The following is an 18,727-nucleotide window of genomic DNA, read 5'->3' on the forward strand; positions in this document are numbered from 1 at the left end:
TTGGCAATAATAGTGTGTGCATAATATGTCCAGCTTAGGAAAAGTAATTCTAAATCAATGTATTTATGTGCCTTGATTTACAGAGTACAGAATAAGTGTAGGATTTCAGTTTATTTTGAAAGTTACAGGTCACAAAATACAAGGACTAAAATAAAACCTCAATGTGAAACAATTTTAGAAGTTGGTATGTTTGTCTTGTAGGTTTAGTAGCCATCACAGGAAACAAAATTGCCACACAAAAGTATATATTTATATAATGTAGACATCACAGACTATTTCCCTAAGGTTAGTTTCACACTTATTGCGTAGCTTTTTCACTCTGCTAAATTTTGGAGTAAAATTGTGTTTTATTTCTCTATTTTGGCATATACACATATAACAATTATTAAAAAACCCACCGTCGCCTGTGAGTCAATAGTATTATCATTATTATTATATTATACTACGGAGAACAAACCCATAGTCATCTGTGAGTATCTGTTATTATATTTATTATTCTATATTATTATACCATGGAGAGCAAACCCAACGTCACATGAGAGTATCTGTTATTATATTTATTATTCTATATTATTATACTATGGAGAACAAACCCAACGTCACCTGAGAGTATCTGTTATTATATTTATTATTCTATATTATTATACCATGGAGAACAAACCCAACGTCACATGAGAGTATCTGTTATTATATTTATTATTCTATATTATTATACCATGGAGAACAAACCCAACGTCACATGAGAGTATCTGTTATTATATTTATTATTCTATATTATTATACCATGGAGAGCAAACCCAACGTCACATGAGAGTATCTGTTATTATATTTATTATTCTATATTATTATACCATGGAGAGCAAACCCAACGTCACATGAGAGTATCTGTTATTATATTTATTATTCTATATTATTATACCATGGAGAACAAACCCAACGTCACATGAGAGTATCTGTTATTATATTTATTATTCTATATTATTATACCATGGAGAGCAAACCCAACGTCACATGAGAGTATCTGTTTATTATATTTATTATTCTATATTATTATACCATGGAGAGCAAACCCAACGTCACATGAGAGTATCTGTTTATTATATTTATTATTCTATATTATTATACCATGGAGAACAAACCCAACGTCACCTGAGAGTATCTGTTATTATATTTATTATTCTATATTATTATACCATGGAGAACAAACCCAACGTCACCTGAGAGTATCTGTTATTATATTTATTATTCTATATTATTATACCATGGAGAACAAACCCAACGTCACCTGAGAGTATCTGTTATTATATTTATTATTCTATATTATTATACCATGGAGAACAAACCCAACGTCACCTAAGAGTATCTGTTATTATATATTTTTATTAGATTTTTCTACCATGGAGAACAAACCCGCCTGTGAGTCCCTATATTATGATATCTTGTTATTATTATAACATGGTTATGATATAATAATTACCAAAAAGAACGCGCTAAATTAATCTGTAAATACAAAGAAACAAATAATGGTGCAGACCATCTGGTAATAGTAATATGGGGAAAAGGAGTTATATGAAAAAAAACTCACATGTCCCAGAGCCCTATCACCCCTGGCTCTGGGTTTGAAATGCTCCTTGGGAGAGGGGATATTCCCACACTGCAGGGTAATCCAGAGGATATGTCCACTGATGATTCTGTTGTGCTGTGTATAAAAGGAAGAAGGGCAGGACCCCCAATTGAATAATATCACAATTAGGTTTATTGTACAAAATAGGTTAAAAACCCTTACTTTGGATGTGGTGGGTATGAACTCGCAGAGTCACCCACATAAAAGCATAAAACACATATACTCGAAAACGCTTCCTGGTTGTAGTCCGGTCACGTGATCGCTTCCGGGTCCGCCCTCCAATGACGTCCGTGTGACGCGTTTCGCCCGCCTCCACAGGCTTCTTCCGAAGAAGCCTGTGGAAGAAGCCTGTGGAGGCGGGCGAAACGCGTCACACGGACGTCATTGGAGGGCGGACCCGGAAGCGATCACGTGACCGGACTACAACTACAAAGTAAGGGTTTTTAACCTATTTTGTACAATAAACCTAATTGTGATATTATTCAATTGGGGGTCCTGCCCTTCTTCCTTTTATACACAGCACAACAGAATCATCAGTGGACATATCCTCTGGATTACCCTGCAGTGTGGGAATATCCCCTCTCCCAAGGAGCATTTCAAACCCAGAGCCAGGGGTGATAGGGCTCTGGGACATGTGAGTTTTTTTTCATATAACTCCTTTTCCCCATATTACTATTACCAGATGGTCTGCACCATTATTTGTTTCTTTGTATTTACAGATTAATTTAGCGCGTTCTTTTTGGTAATTATTGTTCTGCTTTTCACAATTTTTTGTGCATTGTATTTTTGAACGCTGCCATATTATCTGCATGGGATTTTAGCGCTCACACATTGGTTATTGTGGTTATGATATAACTTTGCCCCTCTTTATTTACCAATTTAGGCTTATAGTAGCCTACTTATCATTGCTACGTCAAATCAGACTTCCTTCCCATTATTGCCTGGACATGATATCTAAATTATATTAAGTCTATACTTTTCATTCACCAAGTGACACTCCACAATTATTTCCCAAATCGTCATTATTGAGGAACCAGTGATAACCTCAGACATTTTAGGCTCCTTGCCCTTTACTGGGAGAGAGTAAATGCCTTGCCTTCTAGTGGCATCAAAGAGGGTGAGTAAGGGCACTACCCTCCAAATCCTTACATTGTGTGTATAATGGGTCTGTAACCAGACTGTGAGGGTGAGTAAGGGCTCTACCCTCCAAATCCTTACATTGTGTGTATAATGGGTCTGTAACCAGACGGTGAGGGTCAGTAAGGGCACTACCCTCCAAATCCTTACAATGTGTGTATAATGGGTCTGTAACCAGACGGTGAGGGTGAGTAAGGGCACTACCCTCCAAATCCTTACATTGTGTGTATAATGGGTCTGTAACCAGACGGTGAGGGTGAGTAAGGGCACTACCCTCCAAATCCTTACATTGTGTGTATAATGGGTCTGTAACCAGACGGTGAGGGTGAGTAAGGGCACTACCCTCCAAATCCTTACATTGTGTGTATAATGGGTCTGTAACCAGACGGTGAGGGTGAGTAAGGGCACTACCCTCCAAATCCTTACATTGTGTGTATAATGGGTCTGTAACCAGACGGTGAGGGTCAGTAAGGGCACTACCCTCCAAATCCTTGCATTGTGTGTATAATGGGTCTGTAACCAGACGGTGAGGGTGAGTAAGGGCACTACCCTCCAAATCCTTACATTGTGTGTATAATGGGTCTGTAACCAGACGGTGAGGGTGAGTAAGGGCTCTACCCTCCAAATCCTTACATTGTGTGTATAATGGGTCTGTAACCAGACGGTGAGGGTGAGTAAGGGCACTACCCTCCAAATCCTTACATTGTGTGTATAATGGGTCTGTAACCAGACGGTGAGGGTGAGTAAGGGCACTACCCTCCAAATCCTTACATTGTGTGTATAATGGGTCTGTAACCAGACGGTGAGGGTCAGTAAGGGCACTACCCTCCAAATCCTTACATTGTGTGTATAATGGGTCTGTAACCAGGCGGTGAGGGTGAGTAAGGGCGCTACCCTCCAAATCCTTACATTGTGTGTATAATGGGTCTGTAACCAGACGGTGAGGGTGAGTAAGGGCACTACCCTCCAAATCCTTACATTGTGTGTATAATGGGTCTGTAACCAGATGGTGAGGGTGAGTAAGGGCTCTACCCTCCAAATCCTTACATTGTGTGTATAATGGGTCTGTAACCAGGCGGTGAGGGTGAGTAAGGGCACTACCCTCCAAATCCTTACATTGTGTGTATAATGGGTCTGTAACCAGACGGTGAGGGTCAGTAAGGGCACTACCCTCCAAATCCTTACATTGTGTGTATAATGGGTCTGTAACCAGACGGTGAGGGTGAGTAAGGGCACTACCCTCCAAATCCTTACATTGTGTGTATAATGGGTCTGTAACCAGACGGTGAGGGTCAGTAAGGGCACTACCCTCCAAATCCTTACATTGTGTGTATAATGGGTCTGTAACCAGATGGTGAGGGTGAGTAAGGGCACTACCCTCCAAATCCTTACATTGTGTGTATAATGGGTCTGTAACCAGACGGTGAGGGTGAGTAAGGGCACTACCCTCCAAATCCTTACATTGTGTGTATAATGGTGTAACGGACCGTTTCACTTACAAGAGGATAAAACCCAGTTTAGGCGATAATCCCCTTTCCAGATGCACAGGCAGCTACTGCAAACACCATTCTCCCGACTGGAACCACACGAACACTGGAACAGCTGAACAAGAAAAGCAGACATCGGCTTACACTCTTGGCAGTCAGCATACAATCCCATTCCCCCAAAGACCGAGACGACACATCGCTTTGAGGGTTAAGCAAGACTCTGGACTGGCTCATCCAGCCTGGCTTTTATTGAGGTTACATGCAAATAGGACACTCCCAGGGGGAGGTATAAAATCACCAATCACACATCTGGTGCAGCCCACACATTTCCTCCCCTCAGATAAACAGTTAAACCAATTATTACATACAATAAAAATACAGTTTTTACACACACACTGTAACTTTAAAACCATGCATTCAATTTCAATAAAAGTTGCATATTCAGACGCAGCATACATCAAACATAAACCCTTCCAAAAATCAGCCAAATCCCTCCAGTGGATCAAAAGTTAGCTGGAAGTCCTTTATGACCGACCGCAAGCACAATTTCCTGCCCAAAACAGTTCCATAGATTTGGGCTGTGCGGTCGGTCAATTTCATGCGAAAAAACGACTAAGTCCCATTTCGAACGGGACTTAGTCTCTGGAGCTGCAAGTTCCGTATGGGAGAAGGTAAGGGTCAGCGGTGTTCGGCAGAATGTGTAGCCAATTTCAGTTCCACAGAATCTTTAGCATACACCGCTGACCGCATTCGAATGACTAAAATGGCCGCCGCCACGTGTTCGGCTGTCGAATGGCGGCCACCCAGCGCTTGGCAATTAACCTGCAGTAACCTCACAGCCTGGGAGGTAAATTGCCTGCACACTTTAACTTCTGGGTGGTCCGCCTGTGTGGTACTTGGTTCAGTAAGCCCTATTTACTGAACCAAGTGGGGGAAAGCCAGGAACAAGTTATTTTACAGGTCTGGGGACATAGTCTTAAAGGGACATTGTTCACCAAAGTCACAATATGTCCCCAGACGGTTCTTAAAGGGCCATACACACCAATAAAAGTCCATACGTTTTCAGGGGCCATAGTCTTAAAGGGTATTGTTACCCAAAGTCTCAATAGGTCCCCAGACAGTTCTTAAAGGGCCAGCAGCAGTACAATAAAATACCATTCACTGTACTTAAAGGGCCAGCAGTCGCACGATAAAATACAATATGCCCCAAATATGTCCAGGGGCCATAGTCGCAGGGCAGGAGGCTAGCAACCAGGCTTCTCCAGTTCACAGTGGCGAAGTTGGTTTCGCCACAAATGGGTCTGTAACCAGATGGTGAGGGTGAGTAAGGGCACTACCCTCCAAATCCTTACATTTTGTGTATAATGGGTCTGTAACCAGATGGTGAGGGTGAGTAAGGGCACTACCCTCCAAATCCTTACATTGTGTGTATAATGGGTCTGTAACCAGACGGTGAGGGTGAGTAAGGGCACTACCCTCCAAATCCTTACATTGTGTGTATAATGGGTCTGTAACCAGACGGTGAGGGTGAGTAAGGGCACTACCCTCCAAATCCTTACATTGTGTGTATAATGGGTCTGTAACCAGATGGTGAGGGTGAGTAAGGGCACTACCCTCCAAATCCTTACATTGTGTGTATAATGGGTCTGTAACCAGACGGTGAGGGTGAGTAAGGGCACTACCCTCCAAATCCTTACATTGTGTGTATAATGGGTCTGTAACCAGACGGTGAGGGTGAGTAAGGGCACTACCCTCCAAATCCTTACATTGTGTGTATAATGGGTCTGTAACCAGACGGTGAGGGTCAGTAAGGGCACTACCCTCCAAATCCTTACATTGTGTGTATAATGGGTCTGTAACCAGGCGGTGAGGGTGAGTAAGGGCTCTACCCTCCAAATCCTTACATTGTGTGTATAATGGGTCTGTAACCAGACGGTGAGGGTGAGTAAGGGCACTACCCTCCAAATCCTTACATTGTGTGTATAATGGGTCTGTAACCAGACGGTGAGGGTGAGTAAGGGCACTACCCTCCAAATCCTTACATTGTGTGTATAATGGGTCTGTAACCAGACGGTGAGGGTCAGTAAGGGCACTACCCTCCAAATCCTTACATTGTGTGTATAATGGGTCTGTAACCAGGCGGTGAGGGTGAGTAAGGGCTCTACCCTCCAAATCCTTACATTGTGTGTATAATGGGTCTGTAACCAGACGGTGAGGGTGAGTAAGGGCACTACCCTCCAAATCCTTACATTGTGTGTATAATGGGTCTGTAACCAGATGGTGAGGGTGAGTAAGGGCACTACCCTCCAAATCCTTACATTGTGTGTATAATGGGTCTGTAACCAGGCGGTGAGGGTGAGTAAGGGCTCTACCCTCCAAATCCTTACATTGTGTGTATAATGGGTCTGTAACCAGACGGTGAGGGTGAGTAAGGGCACTACCCTCCAAATCCTTACATTGTGTGTATAATGGGTCTGTAACCAGACGGTGAGGGTCAGTAAGGGCACTACCCTCCAAATCCTTACATTGTGTGTATAATGGGTCTGTAACCAGATGGTGAGGGTGAGTAAGGGCACTACCCTCCAAATCCTTACATTGTGTGTATAATGGGTCTGTAACCAGACGGTGAGGGTGAGTAAGGGCTCTACCCTCCAAATCCTTACATTGTGTGTATAATGGGTCTGTAACCAGACGGTGAGGGTGAGTAAGGGCACTACCCTCCAAATCCTTACATTGTGTGTATAATGGGTCTGTAACCAGACGGTGAGGGTGAGTAAGGGCACTACCCTCCAAATCCTTACATTGTGTGTATAATGGGTCTGTAACCAGACGGTGAGGGTCAGTAAGGGCACTACCCTCCAAATCCTTACATTGTGTGTATAATGGGTCTGTAACCAGGCGGTGAGGGTGAGTAAGGGCGCTACCCTCCAAATCCTTACATTGTGTGTATAATGGGTCTGTAACCAGACGGTGAGGGTGAGTAAGGGCACTACCCTCCAAATCCTTACATTGTGTGTATAATGGGTCTGTAACCAGATGGTGAGGGTGAGTAAGGGCACTACCCTCCAAATCCTTACATTGTGTGTATAATGGGTCTGTAACCAGGCGGTGAGGGTGAGTAAGGGCTCTACCCTCCAAATCCTTACATTGTGTGTATAATGGGTCTGTAACCAGACGGTGAGGGTGAGTAAGGGCACTACCCTCCAAATCCTTACATTGTGTGTATAATGGGTCTGTAACCAGACGGTGAGGGTCAGTAAGGGCACTACCCTCCAAATCCTTACATTGTGTGTATAATGGGTCTGTAACCAGACGGTGAGGGTGAGTAAGGGCACTACCCTCCAAATCCTTACATTGTGTGTATAATGGGTCTGTAACCAGACGGTGAGGGTGAGTAAGGGCACTACCCTCCAAATCCTTACATTGTGTGTATAATGGGTCTGTAACCAGACGGTGAGGGTGGGTAAGGGCTCTACCCTCCAAATCCTTACATTGTGTGTATAATGGGTCTGTAACCAGGCGGTGAGGGTGAGTAAGGGCACTACCCTCCAAATCCTTACATTGTGTGTATAATGGGTCTGTAACCAGGCGGTGAGGGTGAGTAAGGGCACTACCCTCCAAATCCTTACATAGTGTGTATAATGGGTCTGTAACCAGACGGTGAGGGTCAGTAAGGGCACTACCCTCCAAATCCTTACATTGTGTGTATAATGGGTCTGTAACCAGACGGTGAGGGTGAGTAAGGGCACTACCCTCCAAATCCTTACATTGTGTGTATAATGGGTCTGTAACCAGACGGTGAGGGTGGGTAAGGGCTCTACCCTCCAAATCCTTACATTGTGTGTATAATGGGTCTGTAACCAGGCGGTGAGGGTGAGTAAGGGCACTACCCTCCAAATCCTTACATTGTGTGTATAATGGGTCTGTAACCAGACGGTGAGGGTCAGTAAGGGCACTACCCTCCAAATCCTTACATTGTGTGTATAATGGGTCTGTAACCAGATGGTGAGGGTCAGTAAGGACACTACCCTCCAAATCCTTACATTGTGTGTATAATGGGTCTGTAACCAGACGGTGAGGGTGAGTAAGGGCACTACCCTCCAAATCCTTACATTGTGTGTATAATGGGTCTGTAACCAGACGGTGAGGGTCAGTAAGGGCACTACCCTCCAAATCCTTACATTGTGTGTATAATGGGTCTGTAACCAGACGGTGAGGGTGAGTAAGGGCACTACCCTCCAAATCCTTACATTGTGTGTATAATGGGTCTGTAACCAGACGGTGAGGGGTTCTGTCTTTGGTCTCCTACTATTCTCTATCTATACTGTCTCCCTTGGTAAACTCATCAGCTCCTTTGGCTTCCGTTATCATTTCTATGCGGATGACACGCTAATCTACCTGTCCTCTGCTGATCTCTCTCCGCCCATCTTTGACTCATGTCTCTGACTGCCTCTCTGCAATTTCCAACTGGATGGCTGCTCACTTTTTTAAACTCCACCTGTCCAAAACAGAACTTCTGGTCTTTCCTCCCTCAAGTGTTACTACTCCCGTGTCTGTCTCCCTCCAAGTCTACAGCGCTACCATCACCTCTACCTCACAGGCTCGCAGCCTGAGTGGTTTTTTTTTTTTTTTTACTCCAACCTCTCCTTCACCCCTCATGTCCAATCAATCGCCAAATATCACACATCCGCCCCTATTTAACGCTGGATGCGGCTACGGTGCTGGTCCATGCGGTTGTTCTCTTTCACCTTGATTACTGCAATCCCCTTTTCAGTGGTCTTACGTGTTCCCAGATTGCACCGCTGCAATCTATAATGAATGCGGCGGCAAGGCTCATTTTCCTGTCTGCTCGCACCTCCCACGCCTCCCAGCTCTGTTAGTCCCTGCATTGGCTTTCAGTTAGATACAGGGCTCAATTTAAAATTCTGGTGCTTGCTTATGTCCCGTAGAGGGCCCCTACGATCTGCTGTATATTCTCGGTCCGTACCCAATCAGTAAAGTAATACTTCCTGATATTATTTTTAAACCTTTGTCCCTCTAATTTAATACTGTCCTCTTGTTGTGGTAGTTTACCCTTTGTGTCACTATTCCCCACTCACTCGAGAATGTGAGCTCATTGAGTACGTCCAGTTGTCTGGTTACAATTGCATGTCTGTTAGTCCACACATTGGACAGCGCTACGGAATCTGATGGCACTATATAAATAATAATAATCTGATATTCACTGAAGTTACAGTTGCCAGGAATGCAAAGGGAATTTCAAAATGTAGGCAAAATAAAAATCTGATATTATAAAAATGTCTAGGGCATTTCTGTCAATCAGACAGCAACAAAAGGCACTTCCTGGCTGCTAACAGAATCTAAATCCTTTAAATGAGACTGGACGTCCTCACGCTCTGCATGAGGATATCCAGTGTCGGTGGAATCCTCATAGGAAAGCATTGAGACTTGGAGACCCTAATGTGCTTGCTGCACTTGTCACACATGTGAGTCAAATTATGTCTGAGGAAGCAGAGCACTGACTCGGTGCCGAGGGACATCTGCGCTAGAGACTGGTAAGTAACTAAAGTGTTTTTTTTACCCCTTATATGCCAGAGAGGTGGGACCAGAGGGCTCTTCCTTTAACTGGACAATTTGTGAATCCCACCATGTTCTGTATCGTCCCATTAGTAAGTGAATAATTGGAGATGTCTGTTTCCGATATACATGACTTACTATTGTGCTTTTCATTATTTTATTTTTTTTACAGGTGCTGGGGATCAAAACTTGTTCACTGCAGTTTATTCCAACCTTACCCAACAGCTGCCCCGAGAACCTATGGAGTGGAGAAGGTGAGTCTGCTACATAACATTAAAAATCCGTGATTATTTTTCATCTTTTCGTCCTCACTCTGTGTCTCTAAACTGACACCAACCACTTCCTATGTTCCTGTCCATGTGATATCACTTTTCTCTTCTCTCTCTATATTCAGGGCTTATGGCCGTGCTCCAAAGATGATCCACCTGGAGTCTAACTTTGTTCAGTTTAAAGAAGAACTTTTACCCAAAGAAGGAAACAAGGCCCTACTCACCTTCCCATTCCTGCACATTTACTGGACTGAGTGCTGTGTGAGTAGTGGATGTGGTGCTGGTTTTTGCTCACTAGTTAGAGAAGGCCGTGATTTATTAATTACAGACTCAACATCTGAGGAAAGGGATTTAGGGGTGATTATTTCTGATGACTTAAAGGTAGGCAGACAATGTAATAGAGCAGCAGGAAATGCTAGCAGAATGCTTGGTTGTATAGGGAGAGGTATAAACAGTAGAAAGAGGGAAGTGCTCATGCCATTGTACAGAACACTGGTGAGACCTCACTTGGAGTACTGTACACAGTACTGGAGACCGTATCTTCAGAAGGATATTAATACCTTAGAGAGAGCTCAGAGAAGGGCTACTAAACTGGTTCATGGATTGCAGGATAAAACTTACCAGGAAAGGTTAAAGGATCTTAACATGTATAGCTTGGAGGAAAGACGAGACGGGGGGGATATGATAGAAACATTTAAATACATAAAGGCAATCAACACAGTAAAGGAGGAGACTATATTTAAAAGAAGAAAAACTACCACAACAAGAGGACATAGTCTTAAATTAGAGGGACAAAGGTTTAAAAATAATATCAGGAAGTATTACTTTACTGAGAGGGTAGTGGATGCATGGAATAGCCTTCCAGCTGAAGTGGTAGAGGTTAACACAGTAAAGGAGTTTAAGCATGCGTGGAATAGGCATAAGGCTATCCTAACTATAAGATAAGACCAGGGACTAATGAAAGTATTTAGAAATTTGGGCTTGTGTGATGTTGTTGATGGAGGTAGTTTGTGTTGGTTGTGTGATGTTGGTAGGTCCCTTGTTCTAGCATAGATGGAGGTAGTTTGTGTTGGTTGTGTGATGTTGGTAGGTTCCTTGTTCTAGTATAGATGGAGGTAGTTTGTGTTGGTTGTGTGATGTTGTTGGTAGGTTCCTTGTTCTAGTATAGATGGAGGTAGTTTGTGTGGGTTGTGTGATGTTGGTAGGTTCCTTGTTCTAGCATAGATGGAGGTAGTTTGTGTTGGTTGTGTGATGTTGGTAGGTCCCTTGTTCTAGCATAGATGGAGGTAGTTTGTGTTGGTTGTGTGATGTTGGTAGGTTCCTTGTTCTAGTATAGATGGAGGTAGTTTGTGTTGGTTGTGTGATGTTGTTGGTAGGTTCTTTGTTCTAGCATAGATGGAGGTAGTTTGTGTTGGTTGTGTGATGTTGGTAGGTTCCTTGTTCTAGCATAGATGGAGGTAGTTTGTGTTGGTTGTGTGATGTTGGTAGGTCCCTTGTTCTAGCATAGATGGAGGTAGTTTGTGTTGGTTGTGTGATGTTGGTAGGTTCCTTCTTCTAGCATAGATGGAGGTAGTTTGTGTTGGTTGTGTGATGTTGGTAGGTCCCTTGTTCTAGCATAGATGGAGGTAGTTTGTGTTGGTTGTGTGATGTTGGTAGGTTCCTTGTTCTAGCGTAGATGGAGGTAGTTTGTGTTGGTTGTGTGATGTTGGTAGGTTCCTTGTTCTAGTATAGATGGAGGTAGTTTGTGTTGGTTGTGTGATGTTGTTGGTAGGTTCCTTGTTCTAGTATAGATGGAGGTAGTTTGTGTTGGTTGTGTGATGTTGTTGGTAGGTTCCTTGTTCTAGTATAGATGGAGGTAGTTTGTGTTGGTTGTGTGATGTTGTTGGTAGGTTCCTTGTTCTAGCATAGATGGAGGTAGTTTGTGTTGGTTGTGTGATGTTGTTGGTAGGTTCCTTGTTCTAGTATAGATGGAGGTAGTTTGTGTTGGTTGTGTGATGTTGTTGGTAGGTTCCTTGTTCTAGTATAAATGGAGGTAGTTTGTGTTGGTTGTGTGATGTTGTTGGTAGGTTCCTTGTTCTAGACTAGATGGAGGTAGTTTGTGTTGGTTGTGTGATGTTGTTGGTAGGTTCCTTGTTCTAGTATAGATGGAGGTAGTTTGTGTTGGTTGTGTGATGTTGTTGGTAGGTTCCTTGTTCTAGTATAGATGGAGGTAGTTTGTGTTGGTTGTGTGATGTTGGTAGGTCCCTTGTTCTAGCATAGATGGAGGTAGTTTGTGTTGGTTGTGTGATGTTGGTAGGTTCCTTGTTCTAGTATAGATGGAGGTAGTTTGTGTTGGTTGTGTGATGTTGTTGGTAGGTTCTTTGTTCTAGCATAGATGGAGGTAGTTTGTGTTGGTTGTGTGATGTTGGTAGGTCCCTTGTTCTAGCATAGATGGAGGTAGTTTGTGTTGGTTGTGTGATGTTGGTAGGTTCCTTGTTCTAGTATAGATGGAGGTAGTTTGTGTTGGTTGTTTGATGTTGTTGGTAGGTTCCTTGTTCTAGTATAAATGGAGGTAGTTTGTGTTGGTTGTGTGATGTTGGTAGGTTCCTTGTTCTAGCATAGATGGAGGTAGTTTGTGTTGGTTGTGTGATGTTGTTGGTAGGTTCCTTGTTCTAGTATAAATGGAGGTAGTTTGTGTTGGTTGTGTGATGTTGTTGGTAGGTTCCTTGTTCTAGCATAGATGGAGGTAGTTTGTGTTGGTTGTGTGATGTTGTTGGTAGGTTCCTTGTTCTAGTATAAATGGAGGTAGTTTGTGTTGGTTGTGTGATGTTGTTGGTAGGTTCCTTGTTCTAGTATAAATGGAGGTAGTTTGTGTTGGTTGTGTGATGTTGGTAGGTTCCTTGTTCTAGCATAGATGGAGGTAGTTTGTGCTGGTTGTGTGATGTTGGTAGGTCCCTTGTTCTAGCATAGATGGAGGTAGTTTGTGTTGGTTGTGTGATGTTGGTAGGTCCCTTGTTCTAGCATAGATGGAGGTAGTTTGTGTTGGTTGTGTGATGTTGGTAGGTCCCTTGTTCTAGCATAGATGGAGGTAGTTTGTGTTGGTTGTGGGATGTTGGTAGGTTCCTTGTTCTAGCATAGATGGAGGTAGTTTGTGTTGGTTGTGTGATGTTGGTAGGTTCCTTGTTCTAGCATAGATGGAGGTAGTTTGTGTTGGTTGTGTGATGTTGGTAGGTTCCTTGTTCTAGTATAGATGGAGGTAGTTTGTGTTGGTTGTGTGATGTTGTTGGTAGGTTCCTTGTTCTAGTATAGATGGAGGTAGTTTGTGTGGGTTGTGTGATGTTGGTAGGTTCCTTGTTCTAGCGTAGATGGAGGTAGTTTGTGTTGGTTGTGTGATGTTGGTAGGTTCCTTGTTCTAGCATAGATGGAGGTAGTTTGTGTTGGTTGTGTGATGTTGGTAGGTTCCTTGTTCTAGTATAGATGGAGGTAGTTTGTGTGGGTTGTGTGATGTTGGTAGGTTCTTTGTTCTGGCATTGTATGCAATGTATGCATTTGAACGAACTAATATTCTGTATTTGGCAAAAAAAACTTGCAGCCAACCATATTGACCTAGTTAAGCAGATCTTTACTCATGTATATCGTTTTATTTTTTCGCAATCTCTGAATGCTAAGCAGCACTAACAGACTCTCTAGCATTGCTGATTGTTCAGGCAACGTTTGGAGTTTATAGACAGACCGGACAAAATGTATTTCTTATGTTTAGATTTATCCATTTTGATAGGCACGTACTGCTGAATCCGTGTTGGACTAGTATAATTTGGGTTTTTGGGATCATATATGCAAGTTGCCACAGTTATTGCATATTGCAACATTTAATAGCGACTTTTTTGCTACACTTTCCAGCGATCTGTCTGTAGCAGATTGCATTGGGCTGTCTGCAAAATTTCATGTTACAATGTGCTTTCGGTAAATTTCCGCTATGTATATTCCTATTGTACATAGCATTCGGCTGATTGTTCGGTATTTTCATTCTGTTCACCATCCGAATGAAACTACCGAACCATCCGACCACCCCAGAGAGAAGTGTGCCCCTCGTTTAGTATTTCCTATTCTGTAACCGCAGACTAATTGGTAAATTAATCGTTACTTTGTGTGTATCTGGGTGGCCGCTGTTCGGCATACGAACAACGTGGCGGTGGCCATCTTGCGTACGAACGCTAAACGGTGTTTGGTCGTCAAGTGTCTGGAACTCAAATCGGACACTCGATTACCCGAACACCGCTGAGACCTCCAGGGCTCCATAACTCACGAACGGAATACCCAACCGGTTCCCCGTTCGGTGAAATTAATGTCCCGAACGAGGGGATTAATACAAACGCCGGCTCATCCCTGGATGGCATAGATTTGCATGTGTTTTACCTCCCGAACAAAGATCGACCGCAAGGCCAAAACTCATGGAAGCGCGTTCGGCTACCACCTCATGTATGGTCGGTCAAAATTGTCACTTACACCTAAATTCTGAACCCCTGGCCCGATCTGTGTGATTTTGCAATATGTTGATCACCCAGATCAGGGCTACCAGGGGATCCCCACTACATACCTATATCTGACTAATTTGGGGTACATCTAGAAACAGGGTAAAACTATGTAAGGGATAAGTGGATTATGTGTCACACTGAGGGGAGGAGATGTGTGGGAGGTGACGAGCAAATGATTGGATTACTTTACTAACCGTGGATATTATTCTCTTGGGTTTTATTACTTGTTCCTGAGCCTCACTTGGATTACCAGCGGAGATAGCCTGTGAGAAACCAGCTCTCTGTTACACTGTCCAGCTCGATTTATCAGTAAATGCCTATAGCTAGACATTTATTTCTCTTAGTCTGTCTGTAGTGACATTCTTAATGTCAATCAGTTTAATATTTTTTTTATTTCAAGTATTCTCTCTTAAATCCCTCTATGTACATGTATGTTTTCTGGGAGTAATCTTCTCTTCACACATTAACTATTACATTTTTGTGATTAAAAGTTATGTTTTAACTATTTCTACTTAGGGCAGTGTTTCTCTCCTCTCTTGTTTCAAATGTGGGAAAAGTGCAGGACTGGAGCAGTGCTTGTGGCCTCTTTTACTTCTATTCTTTTATATTAATAAAATCTCTAAAGTGCATGAATTACTCAAACTTGTATAACAGTCCCTAGTACATCTAATAGGTATTTTTATGTATTGGCTTTCTTACCGCATACCCATAGCGTTCCAAATTTCTGATCCCATAGTTTTGTTTTTTTTTTCTCGCAATTCCACCATATGTGCAAATAATTAAGTATTTTTTCCAGGAGGGATAAGCCAAATGGAAAATGATTTAGGTAAACTAGAAAAATGGTCAGAGTTGTGGCAACTGACATTTAATGTGGATAAGTGCAAGATAATGCATCTTGGACGTAAAAACCCAAGGGCAGAGTACAGAATATTTGATAGAGTCCTAACCTCAACATCTGAGGAAAGGGATTTAGGGGTGATTATTTCTGATGACTTAAAGGTAGGCAGACAATGTAATAGAGCAGCAGGAAATGCTAGCAGAATGCTTGGTTGTATAGGGAGAGGTATTAGCAGTAGAAAGAGGGAAGTGCTCATGCCATTGTACAGAACACTGGTGAGACCTCACTTGGAGTACTGTACACAGTACTGGAGACCCTATCTTCAGAAGGATATTGATACCTTAGAGTGAGTTCAAAGAAGGGCTACTAAACTGGTTCATGGATTGCAGGATAAAACTTACCAGGAAAGGTTAAAGGATCTTAACATGTATAGCTTGGAGGAAAGACGAGACAGGGGGGATATGATAGAAACATTTAAATACATAAAGGGAATCAACACAGTAAAGGAGGAGACTATATTTAAAAGAAGAAAAACTACCACAACAAGAGGACATAGTCTTAAATTAGAGGGACAAAGGTTTAAAAATAATATCAGGAAGTATTACTTTACTGAGAGGGTAGTGGATGCATGGAATAGCCTTCCAGCTGAAGTGGTAGAGGTTAACACAGTAAAGGAGTTTAAGCATGCGTGGGATAGGCATAAGGCTATCCTAACTATAAGATAAGGCCAGGGACTAATGAAAGTATTTAGAAAACTGGGCAGACTAGATGGGCCGAATGGTTCTTATCTGCCGTCACATTCTATGTTTCTATGTTTTAGTTAACCATTTAGTTATCTTATTATTAGTGATGTCCCGAACTGTTCGCCGGCGAACATAGCTTGTTCGTGGCGGGCGAACATATGCGATGTTCGGTCCACCCTCTATTCGTCATCATTGAGTAAACTTTGACCCTGTACCTCACAGTCAGCAGACACATTCCAGCCAATCAGCAGCAGACCCTCCCTCCCAGAACCTCCCACCTCCATGACGAATAGGGGGCGGACCGACCATCGCATATGTTCACCCGCCGCGTTCGCCACGAACAAGCTATATTCGCCGGCGAACGGTTCCTGGCGAACAGTTCGGGACATCTCTACTTATTATCATGATAGAAATTAATTTTCATTTTTTCCAGATTTTTACTAATCCGTTCCATTTCTATGTTATTTATTTTCTTTTTAATATCTTCATCGTTTCATTTTTAGTTGTAGCCGAGTAGCAAGGGTTAATGCACGATCTCTCCGCTGGTAGTCAGGATTCAGCATACAAAAGGCAGGTAGCGCAGTATAATCCCCTTTCCCAATGACTAGACGACACATCGTCTGGGAGTCAACTAAGGGCTTTATTGAAAAGTCACCAAATTTATACGGTTCCCCATGCAAGGGGTTTCTAAACTGTTACAGCAGGGATTTTAATCGGGTGGACTGTGTGGGAAACTGACCATGCAAGGTCATTTCCCAGCATTCCTTACTGTACAGGGACCCAGATGACGTCAGCAGGCACAGATAATTACATTACTAGCATGTACAGTGAAATGTAACATTTTACATTAAATTCAATAACTTTGACAATTTACAACATATTTTCTAACGAAATACCGCTCAGATCCCTGCAGAAACAACCGAACGCCACATGAATTACACTTTTAGGTGAACAGGTACTGATAAGGTAGAACTCACGAACGGCTTCAATCTACCAAAAGAGCGAGTCTCCCGAACGCTCGGGAAGTCCAGCGGTGTTTGGAAATCAAGTAGCCGATTTTAATTCCAGGCACTCGACGACCAAACACCGCTGAACTTTTAGCGAACAAAGATGGCCGCCGCATACGAACGGCGGCCACCCATGAAACCCATTAACAAGCGCTGGAAACAATGTTGCAACTTCTTAATTGGAGACACACGACCTCATCGGTGTGGTCTCTTGTTCGGGACATTTGTTTCACGAACAGAGCAAGCAGTTACTGTTTGTGAAACTTTCCATGGCCTGCTGGCGGCTATTCGTGCCGTTAGCATACGAAAATATATACAAGCTGCAATATGTCCTTTTACACGAATGAGATTAGTTCACTGCACAAAATGTCTTTTCCTTTTACAGTCTTAGGTGGCTAGATTTGCCACAGTTGTCCCTTATTGATTTTTGATAGCTTATAATATTCTATATATAGTTTTTTCCCTAGGCAATCCTATTTCTCTCTGCACTTTACTTTTAAGTTTAATCAGATACCTTCTCACTAGTGCTTAAAAAGCACACTAAATGGTTCCAGCCGATAATCCTTCTGTTTTATTTTCATTAAAATACAATTCTATTAAGTTTCTAATTTGATTTTGATCCACAACATTAGACAAAATGCTATCATCCATGCGCCACGTGGTAAAAGGTCTATATTTTCTTTTTTCCTTTATTTCAAACATATTATAACTGTGGTCCGCACATGGATTGTCTATTATGGTAAGATTCTGTATTTGTTCAACCAGACTAGTCTCGCCCAGCACCAGATCAATTCTAGACAACAAGTGATGTACTCTGGAAAGGTGTGTAAATGATTTTTCTTCTGAATGAAATACTCGCCATATATCCAGGAAATTATTCTCTTGCATTTTATTTCTAAGAATCTTAGATTGTGTTTCTTTTAATTGCTTACTTATTTTCTTTAATTTTTTTTTATCTATTGCGATATCTTGAACACAATTGAAATCTTCCGTCATAACTAGAATTCCTGATTTAACTTTTTCCACCTTGTCCGTTACTATCCTATTATGAATTGGCACTAATAATAGAGATTGGATTTAAGGTATGCAATACAGTGGGAAATGGTTTGGTTTGTTTTCTCACATTGCTATCGGTTGCTAATAATATAATCCTCAATCTAGGAGCACAAGAAGAGATACATAATGAGTCATTTTTTGCACAGTGCAAGATTTAGAAAATGACTAAGAATGACCACATTTTGGAGAAGTTTTGAAAAATAATTTTGTATAAAGGTAATACTTTGGAAAATGAAATATAAGTCTAATACACTCAGTGGGCACATTGATCGTTTTGGTAATGGATTCGTGGTATTCTATAGGTTGTTTGTGTCTTAATTTCATGGTATATGGATAAAATGAGAATCTGGCTCCCGCTTGGACAGTTTATATGTTAAGGATTACGTCAAGAGGGGACTTACAGCCGCCTCTGATGTTGGTCTCCTTGTTCTATAGGAGAGCATATATGTAGTGTTTTTGTGGGTACTGCTGTGAC

The 18,727-nt window shown here is 42.3% G+C and overlaps 1 protein-coding gene across 2 annotated transcripts in view; it reads left to right on the forward strand.

Annotated features, from left to right (window-relative positions):
- The window catches only part of TRAPPC10 (trafficking protein particle complex subunit 10), an 85,811-nt gene that overhangs the window by 4,982 nt on the left and 62,102 nt on the right, over positions 1–18,727 (forward strand). For both annotated transcript variants that reach the window (XM_063445748.1, XM_063445755.1), the window contains exons 2-3: positions 9,998–10,079; positions 10,220–10,355. In XM_063445748.1, coding sequence (XP_063301818.1) covers positions 9,998–10,079; positions 10,220–10,355 — 218 coding nt within the window. The remainder of the gene's footprint in view (positions 1–9,997; positions 10,080–10,219; positions 10,356–18,727) is intronic.

Source organism: Pelobates fuscus, chromosome 1, assembly GCF_036172605.1.
Source record: "Pelobates fuscus isolate aPelFus1 chromosome 1, aPelFus1.pri, whole genome shotgun sequence".
In the NCBI taxonomy this organism is placed as follows: domain Eukaryota; kingdom Metazoa; phylum Chordata; class Amphibia; order Anura; family Pelobatidae; genus Pelobates; species Pelobates fuscus.